Genomic DNA, 23,904 nt, shown 5'->3' on the forward strand with positions numbered 1-23,904 from the left:
AAATGTTGCCTCCATGATTGACCCTTTCCATTCCCCATACCAAAGTAATCTCTCTCCTCTGCCTCCTTTATTACATTTAATTGTTTAATTCCTGGAGGGCAGGAACCACATGTTGTTCATCTACATTGTTGCTACACTCCATTATAGATATAATACTTTACTGTACATTTAAGAAACTTATTAGATTGACTTTAAATAGATCTTCTCTTAATGACACCTTCTGCAGTTATCATTAACAACACAGATATAATTTATTTGTGCTGGATAAGAAGTGATCCTGGTATGACATATATAAAAAGACAATTAATAATCCAAGATTCATATTGGTTGCCAAATGAGCACTATAAACAAATCTTATAGGCATTCAGAGGAGGGATACGCCAACAAAGGATGGCATGGCTGAGAAAGGTATTATTTTAATGACTATTTGTAATTTTTTTGAGACTGAATTTCACTCGTTACCCAGGCTGGAGTGCAATGGCACGATCTCGGTTCACCGCAATCACTGCCTCCTGGGTTCAAGCAATTCTCCTGCCTCAGCCTCCCGAGTGGCTGGGACTACAGATGTGCATCACCATGCCCAGCTAATTTTGCCCAGCCTGGGCAACATGGGGAGATACAAAATTTTTGTAATTTTAGTAGAGACGGGGTTTCACCATGTTGGCCAGGATGGTCTTGATCTCTTGACCTGATGATCTACCCGCCTCGGCCTCCCAAAGTGCTGGGATTACAGGTGTGAGCCACTGTGCCCGGCCAACTATTTATAATTTTAAAATTAAAAATTAATTACAGATATCATGCACTCTTTAAAATTAAAATACAATTACAGATATAACGCACTCTTTCCTCTCTTACGCACAGTAACACTGGCCCAGGAAACCTAAATCCAAACACATTATTAGAGAAGGTGTTAGTTACAGGTGGTCCCTGAAGAAAACAAAGTATAGCATAAAGTTTTACTGTCGCACTAAAAATTCCTTTCAAAAATGCTAAAAATAAACTGTAGGCCACAATGCCAACTATAAGAGACTGTAGTCTAGGCAGAATCCTAATTTTGTTAAGACAGCTGCACTTCCCTTACATAGCCTATATAACTCAATAATCTTATTGCCACCAATACAATGACTGGTTCACGAATGGACAGGAGACCTAATTTTGGCCACTGGGAATGGAGGGAAGATTTTCTAGGTGCTTCCATGAAATGAGAAGGCTACAGGAAGTCTCCTTCTTTCCTCTCCACCTGAACAAGAAAGCATGTTGCTCCAGTGCCATCCTATAACCTTGAGGAAAAACACTGTTAAAAAAGAAGCCTACACTTGGGCACGGTGGCTCACGCCTGTAATCCCAGCACTCTGGGAGGCTGAGGCAGGCAGATCACTTGAGGTTAGGAGTTTGAGACCAGCCTGGCCACCATGGTGAAACCCTGTCTCTGCTAAAAATACAAAAATTAGCCGGGTGTGGTGGCACGTGCCTATAATCCCAGCTACTTAGAGGGCTGAGGCAGGAGAATCGTCTGAACCAAGGAGGTGGAGTTTGCAGACTGCACCACCTCCAGTGTGAACCACAGAGTGAACCACAGAGTGAGACCGTGTCTCAAAAAAAAAAAAAAAGGCCAGGGCACTGTGGCTCACACCTGTAATCCCAGCACTTTGGGAGGCCGAGGCGGGTGGATCACGAGGTCAAGAGATCGAGACCATCCTGATCAACATGATGAAACCCCATCTCTACTAAAAATACAAAAAATTAGCTGGGCATGGTGGCACGTGCCTGTAGTCCCGGCTGCTCGGGAGGCTGAGGCAGGAGAATTGCCTGAACCCAGGAGGCGGAGGTTGCGGTGAGCCGCGATCGCGCCATTGCACTCCAGCCTGGGTAACAAGAGCGAAACTCCGTCTCAAAAAAAAAAAAAATTCAACAGGTATTAAAATAATTTGTTCAAACTTTACTTATGAAGAATTTAATTATTGAAAAATAAAGAAATATGAAGAAATTATTTAAAAATAATTTAACAATAATTAAAATAATTTGTTAAACTTTACTTATGAAGAAAATTATCAGAGTAAGAAGTATTTTAATTGAATTATGAGAAATATGTCTTACTCACCTATCTTCCACAACTATCCAATAGCTAGCACAAGGTAAACATTCAATAATTTGTTGAATTTAATTACTGTCATCATTTTAATGACCATCCTTTGACCGCTGACCCATATTTCTGTCTCCTGAACATTCTACCTGGATGTTTCCACTACCACTCAAACAAAATCAAAACCCTAGACTTAAATATTTGATCTCTGTATTTCCCTCCTTGTTATATTTTGTTACATTTCCCCTCAAATCTCTGTAGAATTGTTTGTAAAGTAGGAGTTTTAGATGTTATTTCTTCGTTGTGGCTACTGACTCAACATTGAGATTTAACTGTATCAAAACATTTTATTCTCTATTTATTCGCTTAACTCCATTGTTCACTCAGAAATTCTTTCATTCATCAAATAAATATTTATTGAGTGCCTACAATGCACCAATTACTTATGTTAGGTATTGGGGAAGAGGCGATAAGCAAAACAGACACAGTCCCTGCTCTAGTAAGAAAGATCAATAATAATCAAATAATTGCAAATACATATAATTTAAAATAGTGATAAATGCTGTAAAATAGTGACTATGGCATATTCTTAATCACCTAACACTTAAATGTTTGTAGTTTCTAAAAATTATCACAAAAAGAGAATTAAACCAAACTAAATCATCAAGCTTACAGAACTTATAATGTGTTATCAGAACCAGCCATACAATCTATGACTATTATTTATTGCAAAAGATATCTACATCCCCAATAGCCATCAGATTCATATACAAGGCTACTATGGTAAAGTCATTTAAAAAAAAAATCTATTTCACATTTTATTCTTTACCTTATAAAATAAGGGACAAATGCTGCTTTTAAAAGTGTTTCTGGCTGGGCGCGGTGGCTCAAGCCTGTAATCTCAGCACTTTGGGAGGCCGAGGCAGGTGGATCACGAGGTCAAGAGATCAAGACCATCCTGGTCAACATGGTGAAACCCCGTCTCTACTAAAAATACAAAAAACTAGCTGGGCATGGTGGCGCGTGCCTGTAATCCCAGCTGCTCAGGAGGCTGAGGCAGGAGAATTGCCTGAACCCAGGAGGCGGAGGTTGCGGTGAGCCAAGATCGCGCCATTGCACTCCAGCCTGGGTAACATGAGTGAAACTCTGTCTCCAAAAAAAAAAAAAAAAAAAAAAGTTAATATCTAATAAATAACTGTATAACCATTTAGTGAAATAAGCAGACTTTGAAGAGGGTAATTATCAAGATTTTTACAATAATTAGAAAAAGAGCTTAAGATCACAGGATATTAATAATGGTACTGGTAACTAACATTCATTGAGGGCCAGGCATTCACTACATGTTGGGCACTGATCTAGCCCTTTACTCCAATATTTTATTTAATCCTCACAACAACCCCATGAGGCATGTATAACTATTCCCATGTTTAGAAAGGAAAAAACTGAAGCAAAAAGAGGTTAGATCACTTTATCGTATTAAGAGAAAAAAAAAAGCAAGGTATAAAAATACCAGAAATGTTCCTAGGTAGAAAACTAAATATGTATATACAAAAAATTCAACGGGTTAGCACAAAAATAACAAATCTGCTGTTACAGTAGTAAAAAATGTTTCTGCTTTAAAAAAAAAATGTAGAGGCTACATATAAGTTAAAGAACATTTTAGTATTACACACTAAGGAAAAATAATTTTAAAGTCAAACTCACAATACATATACATGAAATACAATTTTTTTTTTTTTTTTTTTTTTTTTTTGGATACGGGGTCTCACCCAGGCTAGGGTACAGTGGCGTGATCTTGGCTCCTTACAACCTCCACTGCCCAGGCACTAGCAATCCTCCCACCTCAGCCTGAAGAGCAGTTGGGACTACAGACACATGCCACCACATCAGGCTAATTTTGTCATTTTTATAGAGATGGGGTTTCACCATGTTGCTCAGCCTGGTCTCAAACTCCTAGTCTCAAGTGATCCGACCACGCCAGCCTCCCAAAGTGCTGGAAATACAGACATGAACAACCATGCCACCATGCTTGGCATGAAATAAATTTCTTGTTTTTTTGTTTTTTTTTTTTTAAGAAGGGGTTTCACCATGTTGGTCAGGCTGGTCTTGAACTCCCAAACTCAGGTGATCCGCCCGCCTTGGCCTCCAAAGTGCTGGATTACAGGCGTGAGCCACCACGCCCGGCCCAATAAATTTCTTAAGTATAGTTCCAGCAATTCTGGTAATATATTATCTTCCTCCCTCCCTCACACAGTACACACATAGAAGAGATAACCAAGTTAAATGTAGTAGGAAAAGTGTATCAATTAAGTTTAGCTGTAACAGAGAACTCAACCCTAACTTAAACAAAATAAAAATGTATTTTTATTTCAAGTAAAAGATATTTGAAGGTCCAGTGCTGGTAAGGTAGTTTAACAAAGTGTGAGGAATCCAGGATGCTTCCAGCTCACTGCTGGGCCATCCTTGTAGCATGGCCCTCATGCCCTCATCATCACAGTCCAAGTTCTGAAAACATCACATGTGTCCTGTGCAGCAGAAGGGAATAAAGTGGGGAAGCCTCCCTTTTAATGAAGCTTCTGGTAAGCATCATACATCACTTCTTACATCAATCAGCCAGAGCTACTAATGTGACTACACCTAACTGGAAATAAAGCTAGAAAATAGAGTCAATTGAGTTTTGTTAATAAAGAAGAGCCCTATGAAAATTCCAAGTCTTTTTTACAGAAATGGAAAAGCCAATCCTCATACTAATATGGAACTGCAAGGAGCCCCAAACAGCCAAAATAATCTTGAAAAAGAAGAACAGTTTAAAGGACTTACCCTTTTCCATTTCAAAACTTACTACAAAACTATCCAGGCTGTATGGGACTGGCATAAAGACAAACACATAGATCAATGGAATAGAACTGAGAGTCCAGAAAAAAATCCAAACATCTATGGCCAGTTGATTTTCCAAAAGGATGCTGAGTCCATTCAACACAGGAAGGAATAATCTCTTTTCTGTACGGGAAATGATGCTGAAACAATTGGAATTTCCACATGGAAAAGAACGAAGTTGGATACTTACTTCAAATAAAATATAAAAATTAACTCAAAATGGATTCATAACAAATAGAACTGAAACACAAAATTTTTGGGAAAAAACAGGCCGAGGGTGGTGGCTCACACCTGTAATCTCTGCACTTTGGGAGACTAAGGTGGGCAGATCACTTGAGGTCAGGAGTTTGAGAACAGCCCGGCCATCATGGTGAAACCCCATATCTACTAAAAACATAAAAATTAGCTGGGCGTGGTGGTGCATGCTTGTAATCCCAGCTACTCAAGAGGCTGAGGCAGGAAAATCGCTTGAACCCAGGAGGCACAGGATGCAGCGAGCCAAGATTGCAGCACTGCACTCCAGCCTGGGCAACAGAGCAAGACTCTGTCTAAAAAATAAATAAATAAAAATTACAACATTGGATTTGGCAATGGATTCTTAAATATTACACCAAAAGCACAAGCAAGAAGGAAAAAAAGGGACAAACTGGACTTCATCAAAATGAAAACCTTGTATGTTAAAGCATATTATCAAGAAAGTGAAAAAACAACCTACAGAATAGGAGAAAATACTTGTAAATTATATAATCACATACATGACAAGGGATTAATATCCAAAATGTACGAAGAACAGTAACAACAACAAAAGATGAACAACCCAATTTTTAAATAGACAAAGAATGGGTGAGACCATACATATGGGGAGACTGGAAATCTATTAGAATTTTCTATACATTCCACTCAATTTTACTGTGAATCTAAAACATTTTTTTAAAATAGTCTGTCTTCTAAAGTGGGCAAAGAATTAAACAGACATTTCTCTGAAGAAGATATACAAATGGACAATAAGTACATGAAAAGCTGCTCGATAAGTATTAAGGAGGTGCAGATCAAAGCCACAATGAACTACCTGCCACTTCATACCTACTAGAAAACAGAAAGTACCAAATGTTGGCAAGGATGTGGCAAAATTGAACCTTCATACATCACTGGTGGAAATGTATGATGGTGCCACTGCTCTGGAAATCAGTTTGGTAGTTCCTCAAAAAGTTAAACAAAGAATTATTATATGACCCAGAAATTTCACTCCTAAGCATATATGTGAAAGTTAAAAATAGGGACTCAAACAGATACTTATACGTCAATGTGCACTGTAGCATTATTCTAATAACCAAAAGATGGAAAAACCCAAGTATCCATCAACAAATGAACAGATAAACAGAATGTGGTATATCCACACAATGGAATATTATTCAGCCATAAAAAGGAATGAAGTTCTGACAGATACTACAACATGAATGAAATATAAACAGTATACTAAATGAAATAAGCCAGACACAAAAGAATAAATATTAAATGATTCCACTTATACAAAATATCTACAATATGTGGAAGTTCAGAGAGACAGAAGTAGATCAGAGGTTTACCAGAAACTGGGGGAAGGAGAGAATACAGAGTTGCTGGTTAATGGTTACAGGGCTTCTACTTGAGGTGATGAAAAGGTTTTAGAAATAGATAGTGGGGGCCAGGCACAGTGGCCCATACCTGTAACCCCAGCACTTTGCGAGGCCAAGGTGGGTGGATCATGAGATCAAGAGATGCAGACCATCCTGGCCAACATGGTGCAACCCTGTATCTACTAAAAATACAAAAATTAGCTGGGTATAGTGGCACATGCCTGTAGTCCCAGCTACTCGGGAGGCTGAGGCAGGAGAATCGCTTGAACCTGACAGGTGGAGGTTGCAGTGAGCGGAGATCATGCCACTGCACTCTAGCCTGGGGGACAGAACAAGACTCCAATTCAAAAAACAACAACAAAAAGAAATAGATAGTGGTAATGTTATATAACATTGTGAAATGTAATTGTTGCAAATGAATAATATACTTTAAAGTGGCTAAAATGGCGAATTTTGTTTACACACACACACATACACACACACACACAAACAAAAGCAGACTGAGAAAGCAGTGTGACTATATACAATGTTTTTCATCTGTCTCAAAAAAAATCTCTCTCTCAGTGTAGTAGGTAAGAATTTCATGCATCTGGCATTTTCCGGAGTATCTCTGTCAGCAGAGTTGTGCCACAATTTCAAATTCATAAATATTGCCAAGGTACTAAAGACAAGGAACATTTAAAGCGCATCCAAGAAATATACACACACAAACACACAGAAAATAATAACTGAAATTATGACAAAACAATACTAGAAATTTGGCCACCATTATAATTGCCCTTACTCACTTTGAGGTATTCTTTTTGTAATAATACCATCAGGAAAATAGTCCTCTTTACTTTTCATAATTTGGCTAAACACATAAACTAGCTAGTGTCATTAGTATGTTGATGCTATAACCTAAAAACTCAGAAGAAAATTAATTAAGGAGGGCACGGAAACCTTCCCCCATACTCCCTTACCCTCCTTACCCTATGCATCACTTCCATTTGGCTGTCTCAGAGTTTTGTCCTTTATAATAAACTGGTAATATGGAGTCATACTTCTCCAGCAAAAACATGCTTCTTTTAAGAAAAAAAAAATTTGAAGTCACACAACAAAAAGCTTGCTGCTTTCTGGTGAATGAAAGCCAAGGACTATCTGGCATAAACGGGGAGATAAGCAGATAGAGACAGTAGCAGCTCAGTGGCTTACAGGTTTCAGTGACAAAAATTGAGAATTTTACAGAGAAGAAAGCACATGAAATATCTCAAATACAGCCTTTCCCTGAATTAGAAAGATAATCCAATATCCATAAAAAAGGAAAATTAGTCAAAAATAAACTGAACAAAACACATTGGTCATCTATAACTTCATCTCAATATGCTAGAAAAGAATCATATATAGCCCTTCATATTCTGGAGGCTGGTTACTTTCAGAAATGGACAGCTGTAGAGTACAATAAATAGAAATCAAGTGAAACAGTTAAATAAAGTGTAAGTCCTTCTATGAAAGAAGAGTAAATTTAAACTAAACATTTTCTTGGCATTTTTTTTATAAAGCATTCTGGATTTTCAAAAGAAATTCAGACTCAAATACAGCTTGAGCCATGTGCAGAGATTTTGGAAAGAAAGTGAATCTTGACTTTTTAACTAATATTTAAGCAGCTATACGAGAAAATTCTTAGGGTTAATAAGCACTAAACAATTAGGGTTTTTAAAAACCTAATTTCAGTTGTCTGTTAAAAAACTAACATACTCTCACAAAAATCATCTTTGTATATCTGAAAACTGAAACATGAATTACAAACACTGTTGCAAAGGAAATACTACTGCAGCTGGGGGAAAAATTCCTTTGTCATTTCCAAATACTATTTACATTACATCATCTCCTTTTACTTTTTTTTTTTTAATGGGATGGTTTACATATTTTTTAGCAATATATCTAATTGAAAACAAAACATACTAAACTATCATAAATATTTCATCCTAATCCTATTTTAAGCTATGAATATATAATGCTATCTAAACACACTGATTAGTACCTGCTTTAAATTCTATTGATTCTCAGTAAAGGCATTGAATTTAGAAACTAACATGATGATTACAGATTTAGCATGTAAATTTTTTATGGCTTTGCTACTATTTTGAATATTTTTCCCTTTCAATAAAATGCAAGATAAATTTTTAAGTATGTAATCACCCACAAAATGACCAACAGTCTGGAAAATAAAAATGACCTTGAGCAACAGAAGTAGTCAACAAACTAAATAATTTCTAATACAAGAAAGCAAAGTATTACATAATTTAATAATTTCTTTTAGGGTATGTTTTTCAATATGCAAAAAGAGTTATAATGTTAAAATAAATAAAGATGGCACCCTCATCCTCTGAAATCCTGACTGGGGAGTAGTTAGAAAGCTGGCCAGTTTTCTCATAAAGAGTCCTACGGCTCAGCAATCCCCTGAAACAAACTTCTCTTAACCCTACCCTAAAACAGACATGTAGGGAAGAGCTGGTCAATTATTTAGATTTTAAAGGGATTTTCTCTAGGAAAAGTTGAAACTCATTAAAAGAGGAATTAAATTGAATATAAGGCATTTCTCATTATTGAAAAGTCAAAAACAACAGATGTTGGTGAGGATCTGGTGAAAAGGGCACACTTATACACTGCTAGTGGGAATGTAAATACAACCTCTATGAAATAACTGTATGGTGATTTTTTAAAGAACTAAAAATATCTACCATTTGATCCCACAATCCCACTACTGGGTATCTACCCAAAGGAAAGTAAGTCATTATATCAAAAATACACCGGTACGCATATGTTTATTGCAACACAATTCACAATTGTAAAGATACAGAACCAACCTAAGTGCTCATCAACCAATGTATGGATCATGTGGTATAATATATATATATATACATACATATATACACATATACATATATACATATACACACACACACATACACACACACACACACACACACACCATGGAATACTACTCAGCCATAAAAAAAAAACCAACAAAATAATGTCTTTTGCAGCAACTTGGATGGAGCTATTATTCTAAGTGAAGTAACTCAGGAATGGAAAACCAAATACCACATATTTTCGCTTATAAGTGGGAACTAAGTTATGGGTACACGAAGGCAGGCAGAGTAGTGTAATGCTCTTGGAGAATCAGAAGGGAGAGGGAGGAAAGGAGGGTGAGGGGTAAAAAAATAATACAAGGTAAAATGTGAACTACTCAGGTGATAAGTGTACTAATCTTGGACTTCACTACTATACATTTCATCCATGTAACCAAAAACCTCTTGTACCCCAAAAGCTATTGGAATTTTTAAAAGATATATATAACATATACACACAAATATACATATACATGTAGCATTCCTTTGCATTTACAAGGATCAACCTGGACTTCAGAAGAGCAGGTAACACCTGCTAAACCAAAGCTACCTTTGCAGTTCTATAGTTGACATGTATTCTGATGCCTCCGCATAGCACCTGGCAGCTCCTTAGTTTAAAGAAATAATAATCATATCCATCATTTGCATCATTTACATCATTTGTGCAATTAATTTCGTCTTCACTGCTTTGTTAGCGTTCTTTTGCTGTGTGTTCAATTCCATAAACATTGAGTAATATGGGTATGTCTTGTGTAACTTTAGAAGTATCTGTGTATCATTAATGAATTTAACCTATATAGGTTTTTCAGGAATCAACTAGCCTCCTAAGACAGATAAAGACTATTTATAAATTGCCATCTATAAGAACAGAGAAATAACTAAAGAAAAAGACTGATCTACTCAAAAATATGAATTCTAACACAAATTTCCCATTTGCTGTATCCAGTTTTGAGCTCCTCGATTACAGGACTTAGAAATACCTCAAAAAGAAAAACACAAGTTTGAAAATAAGATCAATGAAGTAGGATTAAAGGATTTAGACTTTTTTTTTCTTTTTTGAGACGGAGTCTTGCTCTGTGCCAGGCTGGAGTGCAGTGGTATGATCTCTGCTCACTGCAACCTCTACCTCCTGGGTTCAAGCGATTCTCCTGCCTCAGCCACTCAAGTAGCTGGGACTACAGACATGTGCCACCACACCCAGCTAACTTTTGTATTTTTAGTAGAGATGGTGTTTCACCATGTTGGACAGGATGGTCTCGATCTCTCGACCTCACCATCTGCCTACCTTGGTCTCCCAAAGTGCTAGCATTACAGGCGTGAGCCACTGTGCCCAGCCAGATTTAGAATTTTTAATTCTGTAAAAACTACAGCTATTTTTTAAATTTTCATTTTTATTATTCATAAATATATAATCAATCAGCACTTATGATTTAGGAAAAACATTGGGCCTCGTACCTATTATCACTTCCACCAAAAAAAAAAAAGTCCCTTTCCATACCATACTCCCAATATAGCTATAGCATAATTTTAGTTAGATAAATATTAACTGTTTCCATTACTATAACCACTTAAATTATTACTTTTCCTTTCCCAAACAAATTTCTATTTTTCTTAGTAATTGTTTTCTCATTTGCTTCATTTCCTAAGCAACCTTAAACTCTCCCCACATTTCCAAATCTCTTCTCAAGATGTTCATCCATATCAGATACTGCAGTCAGTCCTGGAACCTATCCTGTTATCTATCCTCTCTCTCCTGAACTGCAACCTGTTATGGTTCACTATATGCTTGGTGCAAAGTTGTCACTTTGTATTTTCTAGGACTACAGTCCTAGAAAATCCTTTCTGCTATCTCTTGCATTGTATCTCCTGCTTCCTATATCCTGTTACTTCTTCATTAGCTCCTTTATCTAGTTACAACTAAGGCAATCAACTCATTCCAGTTTGCCTAAGACTTTCCTAGTTTTAGTACAAGTCCCATATCCTGGGAAACTCCTTAATCCTGAGTAAAGCATTTGTAGCCCACAGGTTACAGAATTTTTAACACCTGCATGCCTAAAAATGTCCCTATCCCACTCTCAGACTTGCTTAAGAATTTGGCTGGGTATAGAATTTCAGTTTAGAAATCGTTTTCCTTCAAAATATTAACACTGTCTTCTAGCTTCCAGTGTTGCTGCTGAAAAGGCCAAAGTGTTTCTGATTTTTATCCTTCGTATTTGTACTCTTTGGAAACTTCTTGGGTCTCCCACCTACACTAAAGCATTTCAAATTCTTTTTATTTCAACCTGTTGTAAGAAATATAAGAAATACAGAAAAACTCAATGTTTTGTACAACAATACTTATTCCTTCTACATTTGATGTACTTTATATTTTCTATTCTGGTCTTTAATTTTTTAAATGCTGGTTAGACTTAGTAATTGATTTTAAAACCTATCACAACAAGCAGGAGAAAGACAATGAGCTATATACATAACATACTGTCAATAAATGTACCAAATAAAAAAAAAGTCATGGAACAAATTTTTGACTGCCATATGAGTAGTAAAATAAAATATTAATCTGAGCTATTTTATCCTAAAATAGCCTGAGCTTACTGTGTAATAGTATTCAAGTCCTAAGAATTATGGGACATTTCATAAAATTTCCAACATACTGCACTATTTATTTTTATATACTGCTATGCTGAGGCATGCCTTACATTTCCATATAAAATAAACATATTTCTAAAATTCCTAAAGTGTTAATCCTGACATCCTGTTCTCACTTATAAAGCAATATATTCTTTTTTTAAAAAAGCTGGGTATGATGGTGCATTCCTGTAATCCCAGCTCCTTAGGAGACTGAGGTGGGAGGATCTCTTGAACCCAGGAGTTCAAGACCAGCCTGGGCAACATAGTAAGACCCTTGACATGGCTTGGACTTACGCCCTCACCCAAATCTCATGGCGAATTGTAATACCAGTGTTGGAAGAGGGACCTGGCGGGGGGTGACTGAATCACAGGGGCAGACTTCTCCTCCAAGTTCTCATGATAGTGAATGAGTTCTCAAAAGATGTGGTTGTTTAAAAGCATGTAGCACCTCCCCTTTCCCTCTCTTCCTCCCTCTCCAGCCACACAGGATGGGGTCTGCTTCTCCTCCATCTTCAACTACCATTGTAAGTTTCCTGAGGCCTCCCAGGCATGATTCCTGTATAGCCTGCAGAACTGTGAGCCAATTAAACCTCTTTTCTCTATAAATTACTTAGTCTCACGTTGTTCTTTATAGCAATGCAAGAACAGACTAATACAAACCTGTCTCTAAAACAAATCAATAAATAAAAAGGGTGATGTTCCTAAAAACAAAAAAATTACTAATGAATATCAAGTATTTCAAAGACTTTAGGGGCTGACAGCACTCGTTCACTATATCTAAGTTCACTCTACTTTATAGGTCATTTTTCCCAGATGCAGTTTTATCAACAGCAACACTCTTATGCTATTCCACCATGAATGCCAGTAACCATTAGCATTCGGCAACTACTTCTAAGTGTAATTTCTCTTCAAAAGAGAGAGACAAATAGGAAAGTTATAATAATAGCAATTACTTATTGAACATGCTTCTACCATGTGCCAGCATTGTACTGGATAAAATAATTGTACTTACTCATTATCATTCCTAGAATAGAATATTAGGTAGCTAGTATAAAGGAAGTAAGTGCCCCACCAATACTGCTGATTATCCTAGTTGAGGACTTAAATAAATGTAATCATCTGTATTAAATGAACATTTTAATACTTCAGACTGATTAATTCTACTCAGGAAAAGCTAACAATGAGGAGTAGCAGACATGAAGAACAAAAGTATCCTAGAAAAGATTCAGATCCATCAACACCTCACTTAATTAATCCTTGTGTAAAAACAACAAAAGAAAAGGTGAACAGCTTTAAAACTATTCTAATAAAAAGAAATGCTTAAAGCATAGTACCTGCTGATATGCTCCAGGTACAAATTTATTAAACAGACTATTCTCTATGTATATATAAAATCTGAATAAGCTATAAAATTACTGTTATTTAGTGACAATTTCTGTATGTCACAAAGTCTGAAATTCAAAAAGCATCAAAATACAGTTACCCACATACAGCCTTGCATATTTCTTTCATATTAATACTATCTTACATTTATTAAGTAAATTGGTAAATAATTCCCTAAAATTCCAATTTCCCATTTCAAATTAGGGTGTGGTCGATTTAATGAACGATGTACTAATTCAGTCATTAGTAGCAAAGTAGTTTACAATCTGAAAGTTATTTTTACTTCTACAACTCTACTGTAATTTTTTCTATAGTTATGCTGACATCCAGACTATTACTGTATAAACAAACATACAAACCATAATCGTTTCAACAACTTAAAACAACTAAGGAGACAAAAAACAGTCTTTCAAATCTTACTTAATATAAATGAAAAATAATACATCTTTTTAAATTTAAACGTGATCTATAGTCTTAAGGCACTTTTATCTCCTTGCTCTAGTGCTCATTGGTTTAATCCTCTCTTTCTCTTTCCCATTCCACTTATTTCCTCCCTCAAGCCATCAGCGCCAAAAGAAATGCTGTCAAAGAAAAACAACATATCTGAATTTGAATTGTCAGTTTTCATATTGTCATACTGCTATGAACAAAACATTAACTGTACCAGTATAAAAATGAAATGGACCAAAACTTGAAATAAAATGAAATTGATGGAAATGAAGTAAAATTTTGGCTGACTCCATTGTAAGAGTAATCTATCATCAGCATAAAAATAAGTAGCATTTAGCTGACACTTCACTAATGTAAATAACAAACACAAATATATAACAAATTGTATTATTTATACTGTGTTCCTGTTGCAAAGTCTTTTAAAGATTTAAACAAAAGACCCAATATTTTTTTAATTATTAAAAATCAAACTTAAAATTACACTATAAGGTAAATCTCAATTACCAAATTTAACCCCAACAACAATCCCAGTAAATTTCCATCAGAGTCCCAAATAATAATGTTTAAAACACTGAACTGAGGTCAATTCACAATCTGGAAACAGATCTTAGTTTTAATTGATTTTCACACATTGTCAGGTGGTACAAATAAAACAGGACATTCCCCAAAATGTAGTAATCAATTCATATGAAGAACATCTGATCTATTTCAATACTTAAATAAAGAGACTGGCATTCTTAATCTAAATTCTCAAATAACTTAAAAATAGTGAATACTGCTACTCACCACACAACTCTTGACAGCCTTTTCCATTCTTAACTTTCTTTTCTTACTCTGTATCCAAACTTCTGTGGTTGACAACCCACATTTTCAAGAACTCATACTCTGACTTAAAAATGCCTGAGACTTAACAGACACTGCCTAGTCCCAGAATGTACAAAATAATTCCTTAAAAATAATATTATCTTGTTCTCTATTACTGAAAAATAACATTTTACTTAAGAGACTGTACATTTTTGATAGGCCATATATCGGATTTCCAAAAAGACAAAATGTGAACTAAAGTATTACTAAAACATATTTTAAATTGTGAAAAGAACCTCATTTGAAATTATGTAAAATATATTAATAAAAATATTATTTATTCAGCCAAATACTTATTTGATATTTGGCTTGACTTATATAAAAATATACATAAATGAGGTGTTTTTATACATATATAAGAAACAACACCCAATAATACATATTTAATGGAAAATATATATAAATTATTCTAATACAGCAAAATATGTCATAGCATAAAACTACTTACGTAAACTCTAATAATCAGAAGGCAATGGAGGCTATGGTTTTCCCTTTATCATAAATCATTTAAAATTATATTTACTAGTGGTACATACAGAGTTCTCCCATAGCTTTGCAGATAGGAAAGAATATTAAATAACAAAGATCACAGACTAGAGTGTCACTATGGAACCATAACTTAAGAGCTCAAATTCCAACTCTAAAAGTACCAAAACGCTTTACGTCTTAAAAATAAAATTAAAGAACACTACAGAATGTCTCAATTTGTGAAACATGGAATGTAAAACTCATATGCTTTACAAACTATTTTATTCAACATATAAAAGACACATACTCACAAAACCAGTACCAAAGTCAAAACTGACTCACTCTTTTTTTTTTTTTTTTTTGAGACGGAGTTTCGCTCATGTTACCCAGGCTGGAGTGCAATGGCGCGATCTCGGCTCACCGCAACCTCCGCCTCCTGGGTTCAGGCAATTCTCCTGCCTCAGCCTCCTGAGTAGTTGGGATTACAGGCACGCACCACCATGCCCAGCTAATTTTTTGTATTTTTAGTAGAGACGGGGTTTCACCATGTTGACCAGGATGGTCTCGATCTTTTGACCTCGTGATCCACCCGCCTCTGCCTCCCAAAGTGCTGGGATTACAGGCTTGAGCCACCGCGCCCGGCCAAAACTGACTCACTCTTAAGTGAGAAGTTACTGGAAAGATGGTTTAGATTTCTTACATTCCCAGGATGAGTCTGGCAGTCTGTTTTTAAGTCATTCTATTCACATTTACATATTTTTTTAAACCTTGTGACATCACATTGCTAGAAATCTTCTGATACTGGCAAATTGAATAATTAAAGTTATTATGTGCAGGCATTCTTGGATCAGTGGTTTACCTGAGAAACTAACTTTGAATAAATTTCAAATCAAAAAAATATATATACATGACACAATCAGCACTTGAATTTTACTTCAGGAAAATAAAGCTTTACTTGGGACCAAAGATACTTCAGCATAAGAACTTTCCGACAATCTAAAATGGTTAGTATTCCAAAAGTACAAAATACTATTTGGCCAAAATGCTTCAAAAGCCAACATACCACTACTATAAACAGATCTACGTGATGATACACGCTTATTCCAACAGTGAACTTCTGGACGTTAGAGTGCGCCCTGTATACCACAGGTGACGCTGAAGAACTTAAGCCAAGCAAGCCTTCAAGCTTGAAGGTCATGGCACGTTTGCTCACATCATTGATCTATTCCACTACAGTGGGTCTTCTAAATCACGTCTATATTTAGAAAAATGAAGCCAAAAATCAGATTTAAATTAAGAGTAAAATCTAACTTTCAAGTGGAAGCTGCCACCAAACATTCTCCATCAACTACTATCACATTTATGTCATTTAATCTTACAAATATAATTTTTGGAAAGTCCAGGTTTAGCAGTTTCCTTTGCTTGCACTATACAGAGGTGAAATAAAACCCACTGATCACCACCTTCAACTTCCTGTTGACCTAAGATAAACACAGATATTTTAATATCTCCTCCCATTTTGAGAATAGTTGACATAGTCTGAATGTTTCCACCAATAAATGCCTTTCAAATGAAGGGCCGTGTATTAGGCAACTGTAACCAGTAATCCACTTTTGCCCATCACAGAATTTATGTAAAATCTCTTGCTGTTGACCTAAAAACATAAGTTACTCATCGCCAAATTCCACATTAGCTAGGCCTTAAATCAAGGCAACAATTGAGCAGCACAGTTTTACCCCTGGGAAAATATTTACCAAAAACTAACGGAAAATCTTGAATAACTAGTGTCTATTCTTTTATTGAATTTTTCTTTCATTACCGAATATACTCATAACTCTCTATACCAATAAATCATAATGAACAGCTAAAGATTAAGAGTTTCTTGAAAAAATACAAACTTACCCCATTCTAGGTATTCGAGAATGTTCTTCTCTCTTCTCAATGGTGAATTATTGCATTCATCATAAAGGCAGATTAGTATATCCAGTAACGTCTCCACACTGAAGCACTGCCCATTGGTCTGAGCGGGCCCGTCCAAAATAAACTGCTCCAACTGCCTCAAACGCACTTCTCCAGACATGTTTGCTTCGGTTTCTGCTGGTTTTCCTTTAAATTATTATGATGATTTGTACTTTTATTATCTGAACCTAAATTTTAAAAGATGTGGTTTTAAAAACAAACCACTTGTTATTCAAACAACTGTCATGCAATGCTGGTGCTGAATTAAACATCCAACACACCAGTAACCTCACTTAACTGAAGCGTCTTCAATTTCACCCACATATTTTGAGGGTAAATTACCATAAAATATATACTTAATGCATTTTAAAAGAATAATACAATTAAATCGTATATTTAAATAAAATAATAATTAAAAGTACAACGAACTAAAGAGTCAACACTTCTTAAAAAAAAAAAAAACTCTTCTTCATTCAAAATTCAACTCGTGCAACGTAATCCTGAAACGAATCCGGTTGCATCATTAATGAATAAAGTCCTATTTGCATCAGCAATTCACTTCCCGGGAAGAAGAAAAACAGAAAAGGGAGGAAAAAAACAGAATGCATAGAAAGGGGAGGGAAAACCAAAATGTTGCTGCAAATCCTCCCAACCACCACTTGGATAATGCATCAGCGGTAATTTCTCCAGCGGGAAAGGGAGGGGGCAAGGTCCCTGAAGCAGCCCCTCGGCTTGGAGCACGCCAAGTCTTGCCCGGAGGAGGCTTTTCGTTTCTCACCCCGAGGTCCTTCTTTTTTAAGGCTTTGCAGTTAGTCCTATTTTCAACAGATTCCGGTGAAAACTCTTCATTTTCCTCCCGGCTTCTCCCAGGGGCCTGACCGGCTGCGCGGCCGGGGGTGGAAGGCGGGCTGCGGGCGGCACTGGCAGCGGCTCCGGAGCAGCGGCTACTCGGCCGCCCGAGCCCGCTCCATGTCGGTGGTCGCTTGTGGGCCGCGCCGCGCGGGGCAGAGAGCCCGGTCTCCCCCACACCCGCACCGCGGCCGCCGCTCCGGAGGCTCGCGACGCCCCAGGCGAGGGGGGGTGCTCTTCTGAATTCAAAGGACACGGGCGGCCGCAACTGCGGTGGCGGCGCGGGCGGCTCCAGCAGCTACTTCTCCCCCTTCTTCACACCCCTGGGGTAAAGGCATCTTTCCTCGGAGAGGAAGGAGGCGGCCGAGGAGCTGGAAGAGGGGTCGCCGCCGCGGCTGAGGAGACCAGAGGCTGCCGCAGCCCGGCTCCCAACCACTCCCTTCCTCTCTCTCCTAACCCTCCCCCGCCTTCCCTCTCCTCTCGCGCTCGCGCCCTGGGCTCCGCGAGGCTCCTCCAGTCCCGCCGCACGCTGGCGGAGGCTCGCGGACGAGTCTGGATCCAATATGGCGGCCTGGCCCCCCGGCCCCAGCACACGCGCGCGCACACGCCCTCCCCTCCCCTCCCCTCCCCTCCCCTCCCCTCCCCGCCCCCGCTCCTGCTCTGCCCGAGCCCCAGTCCCAGCCGGCGGCCACGCCGGGCGGGGTCGGGACGGCGCGCCCAGTGGAGGCCCCCGAGGGGGCGCAGGCCCGGGGCGCGAGCGGCTGCGCCAGCCCGAGGGAAAGGGTGGGGACCGCCTCCGCGGCGAGGCTGCGGCTGCCGCAGCGTGGAATGCGGAGCTGCGGGAGGGCCGGAGGAGGCTGGGACGGCGGTGGCGGAGCATATGGAGGCGGGATGACCGGGCCGCGCCGGGAGCTGCAGCAGGACGGGGAGCAGGCTGGAAACTGAGCCACCGCCGCGCAGTGGCCGCGGCTCCCCGACGCTTCTCGTGCAGATCGCAAAGCGGGGCTCCTGCCTCGTCCTCGGAGACATCACCTATCTGCCGCGTTTGCTAAGGGCGCCCAAAGCAGCGGGCTTTAGGCTTCCGACAGAGCTGGAGGAGACCGGCCATTCTTTCCGCCCCTTACCTGCTACCCACCCGCCCCCCAGATTCGTTTCGCGCACACTCCAGAGTAATCATTTCTTATGTGTCTAATAACAGCACTTCGTGTGTCACTTCCCTGGACGAAAACAATGACAGACTTCTCCGTGCTACCATCGAAGTCTTGTGTCTGCATGCAAAGGATGGAATCCCCCATCTCCATTCCCAAAAGTTTCCCTACGGGAGCCTGGTGTTTTCTCCTCCGGAGCTGTTATAGGGACTGCCTGTTTTTCCCTAGCCATGGTTACCGCCTGCGGGGGATTCAGCCTGTGAAGGCAGTCAAGGCAGTTCACCACTATCATCAAACCTACACCGTGTGTGCACGCGCACACACACTTGTAACCCAGTGGCACAATGCAGGAATTAGGGCAGCAAAGGCAAATCACTGAATAGCTAGGGCACCTGATGCCTGTAGGGCCCTACTGGGTTTTTGTGAATCTCGGTTTTAGGAGAGCTCCCTTTATAAAATTCTCATGGAAGATGCCACATTTAAATTAATACCACCAAACTGGGTCACTGCAGTTCGGTTACTTCCTCTCAAAATTGCCATCTCCTTTATGGTCCTTCTCCAAAATACAATTATTTTATATTCTTTTCCCACACCTGTGAGACAGTTAGGTTTCTATGTTAATGCCCACAATTGCATCTTACATCTTGATAATATGGAAGCTAAAGAAGAATAGAAATGAGGGCCTAGATGTAAAGTCTAAAAATGAAGGCTAACAGAAGTCGATTCAAGTTGGGATTCACAAAATATTGTGAATCTTTTATGAAATCTACACTTGCAAAGTCTACACTTGCCTGGCTTAAGAACAGCATTATTTTTAATGCGGTCTTGACGTGAGTGATACATAGATTCAAACAAAAGGTCAATCATTTCCAGCCATGACATCTTTATAGGGGTGTGTGCTAATTCTAAAAGTAGTAGAAAAACAAAAAGAAAAGTGTAATCCTAAAACAATAAGCAATATTTTGGTGTTTATTATTCAAGTCTTTTTCCTATGCACTTTAACAAAAATGATACATAATAAAATACAGTTTTATAGCCTCTTGCTTGCAGTTAGCAATATATTATGGACTTTTTTTAACTCAACAAATATTCTTCAACAATATGGATTTTAATGGTGAAGCCAATGTTAACAGTTTCATTTGACCATAAGATGCAGTGGCAAAGAAGGAAGAAATTTCTGCTTTTTCAAGTACGGTAAACTAAAGAACTGGCTCCAAGATATCTACTTTTCCAACTTACAAATAACTAGAAAGAAGTTTAAAAGAGAATGTTAGGTCTCAATAAATGCTAATTAACAATGGAAGAATATGAGATTTTTCTTTTTTAACAAAAGAGTCAAGCTGCCAGTTCTCTACCTATTCTATTAGCACTTGGGTACCACCCACAGTCCAGTGTATTGATAGTTGCTAAATAACCCTTTCCACATTATTTAGAAAGTAGAGAGGATAATTTATTTTTATTAAAAAAAACACACAAAGAGAAGGAAGGAGGTTGAACTCAATCAATTTTGCTTGAATAATTCAAGCCCAGAGACTTAATAATTAACTAGACACTAAACACATTGTGCGGGTGTTATTTTAAATGTTCCGGTTGAAGTGTGAACATGCTTGTTAATGAAACCAGTCTTAAGCCAAAGAAAGGTGCAGCCCAGCAGCTGTACAGTGCTTGAAGTGCTCCTGCAAAACAAGAGTGCCACAGGCTGCCTAGCAGGGTATTCTTTGGGGAAAAATAGCCTGGAGGAGGTCTTCTTTGTGAAATTCTGTTTGGGAGCCTGGAGATTAGATGTATATCACTGCAAACATCCAATTTGTTTGAAATAATCAGAGAAAGTTTTATGAAGATGCTGGGAATTAATCTGACCTTTCAGGAAAGAAAGAGGACAGGAGAAGACAGGAAGATAGGAATGTGGAAAGAAGGCAGGACAGAAGTCATTAAGCCTAGTCCCCAATACAAGCTCTCTTCAACTAATCCTCCAATTCAGGGCTAAAAGCAGGAGAATTAATCCACCAATTAATATTTATAACAGCCTCACTCTCACCTTGGTATATCTAACTTCAGAATAACTATAGGTTCATTGTTGGAGAATGGAGCCAAAAACAAGGTGAATGCCACAGTAGGGCTTAATGTATAGCAACACTGAGGATGTTTACCACATCTCCTTTTAGCCCAGACTATATCCTGACTGCAAACGAATGATTTGGCTTAGTACCCTCCCTGGATAAAATGCCAGCAAATGCCTGTCCTCTCTTCATGTCAGGCTGCTGACATGAATGAGATCAACTGCAAGGGCTTACATATAAAAAAGAAACTTTCTGATTAATAATTGCTTCATTTACGGAACACTTAATCTGTAAACACTGTCCTGGGTAGTTTGAACTCATGTTTTATTCAATCATCATAACCATATCAAGTAGGGAAATTACCTCTATGTCATAGATGATGGAAGAAGCTGAGGCTTAGAGACCTTAACTCGTGAAAGAACACACAGCTAGTAATTGACACAGGAGCTACAAGTCACCAGGCCTGTCTCATGCCAGTGCCCATGGCTTTAACCACAAAGCAAGTGAGATCTGAAAGATCTGCAGGTTCTATAAACTCAACCCTTCCTTTCTGCTGTAACAAGGAAGAAGTGGGATATGTTGTTAATTCACATATTTGGGCATTAGAAATTTATTTCAGGGCAAAAGAAAGAACTACGCACATGATATGTCAGGGTTCAACCAGAAAAGCAGAAATCACCTATTTATTTAAACCAGAGAAACTTTTTTTTTTTTTTTTTTTTTGGAGACAGAGTCTTGCTCTGTCTCCCAGGCAGTGTGGTGGCATGATCACATACTCACTGCAACCTCCACTTCCGGGGTTAAAGTGATTCTCCTGCCTCAGTCTTCCAAATAGCTGGGACTATAGGCATATGCTACCACACCCAGCTAATTTTCTTGTATTTTTGGTAGAGAAGGGATTTCACTATGTTGGCCAGGCTGGTCTTGAACTCCTGACCTCAAATGATCCACCTGCTTCGGCCTCCCAAAGTGCTGGGATTACAGGCATGAGCCACTGCGATGGGCTGAAGCCAGAGAAACCTTAATTCTGACACATGGCTCCATGGATGGTGGAAGAGCTGAGGAAATACAGGGCAAGTCGAGTGACCCAGTTTGGCAGCAGCAGGAAGCTGCTTCCCCCTAGCCTAGTGGAAGCTAAAACCAGGGCTGGTGGGAGATGGCGCCACAGAAGAAATGCAAGGGCTACTGGGGAGGCTGTCATAGGCAGAGAGAGGGAAGGAGAATCCTCTTGCCACAAATCTCCTGCCATTTGCAGCTAACACGGAACCTCTGAAAGGGAGGCTGCAGGAGTGGTCCCCACAGATACGAAGCCGAACAGGCAATGGGTAAGAAATGAATGTAAGAACAAACAGGCAGAATTTGCACACATATAATCAACACAGTTTCAGTCCAAACTATAACAGAATCAATATAACAAATGTTTTATCTCTGAACAACCATTAAGTGAATTTTGAAGTGGCATTATTTTAACATAGCAGCAGTTTTTGCCTTTTCATATTTATTTATTTATTTTGCCCCTCAAGAAGTTAAAAAAAAAAACAAACCCTCCTCTCCTCATTAGGACAGGTTTACTTAGGTATACAGACTAAAAGTTGTATACTTGCTTGTCAAAGGATCTTGTCCATCTTGTCCTATCTTTAAATTTATCATTTAAAATCTCTCATTAAAGCTCTACATAAGCTCTACTATAAATGGAACTTTCCAAAATAGAGTCAAACATTATAATACAGATATTGTTGGCTATTAGAGCTACTTAGCAACTTTGAACATTGCAAAGATAAGTGGCATTCTTTCATAAATTCCATCAGCAGAAAGCATTCGGTAAAAGACTATTGCAATGTGGGTGACAAAACTAAACCAATTAAGCCAGCATGAACCTGCGGTCCTGAGGTGGAAGTGGAGGTGACACAGCCAGGACCTGTAGGGGCTGGCTGCCAAGAAAGTGAAAGTTGAAGAATTCAGTTACCACATTCTGGAAATTGGTCTGGCCAAGATGTCAGTTACTTCCACATTACCAAAGTTAATAGGCGATCCTCAGTCCACATCTCATTTGCCCCTTTAACAGTATTTCACAGTGCTGATCACCTCTCTTCACTGAAACACTTTCCTTCACTTGATTTCTGCACTCCCCTGATTTTCTCTCACCTCACTGGCCACTCTGCTGTCTCCTTTGCTGGATCCTCCTCATCTTCTTGATCTTCAAATATTGGAGTGGCCCAGGGCTCAGTCTTTGAACTTCATCTCTTTTCTAGCTACACCCATTACCTAGGTGATCTCAATTAGTCTTAAGGCTATAAATACTATCTATGATTGTTTGAAAAACTTGTCACAAATTCTTCAACACTCCTTCTATTGAAAGTTTGGGTCTATATCCTCATACCTTGAATCTAGACCAATCTTGGTGACTTGCTTGTCCTAAATAGAATGTAGCATAAATGATTGCTTACTTTCCTAGGTTGAGCCATAAAAAACAATGCAGTGTCAGCTTGTCCACTGGAATACTGTCCCTAGAACCCTAGATTGCCATATAAGACATTCAACTAAATTCAATTGTCCTAAGGCTGCCATGCTAATAGGGAGCCCAAGCTGCATGCAATTACCCATTCAGCAGCTCCAGGCAGCATC

General features: G+C 38.6%; 1 protein-coding gene across 18 annotated transcripts in view; it reads right to left on the minus strand.

Annotated features, from left to right (window-relative positions):
* Positions 1–18,631, minus strand: part of CDC42BPA (CDC42 binding protein kinase alpha) — a 327,338-nt gene extending 308,707 nt beyond the window's left edge. For 17 of the 18 annotated variants that reach the window (XM_032289476.1, XM_032289477.1, XM_032289471.1 and 14 more), the window contains exon 1: positions 17,166–17,453. In XM_032289476.1, coding sequence (XP_032145367.1) covers positions 17,166–17,343 — 178 coding nt within the window. In that variant the 5' untranslated portion in view covers positions 17,344–17,453. Of the gene's footprint in view, positions 1–17,165 lie in introns of all 18 variants that reach the window. The other variant, XM_032289464.1, reaches the window with a different exon arrangement.
* Positions 18,632–23,904: the final 5,273 nt, after the last annotated feature.

This window comes from Sapajus apella, unplaced genomic scaffold, assembly GCF_009761245.1.
Source record: "Sapajus apella isolate SASKATOON/1434 unplaced genomic scaffold, GSC_monkey_1.0 scaffold22, whole genome shotgun sequence".
Lineage (NCBI taxonomy): Eukaryota > Metazoa > Chordata > Mammalia > Primates > Cebidae > Sapajus > Sapajus apella.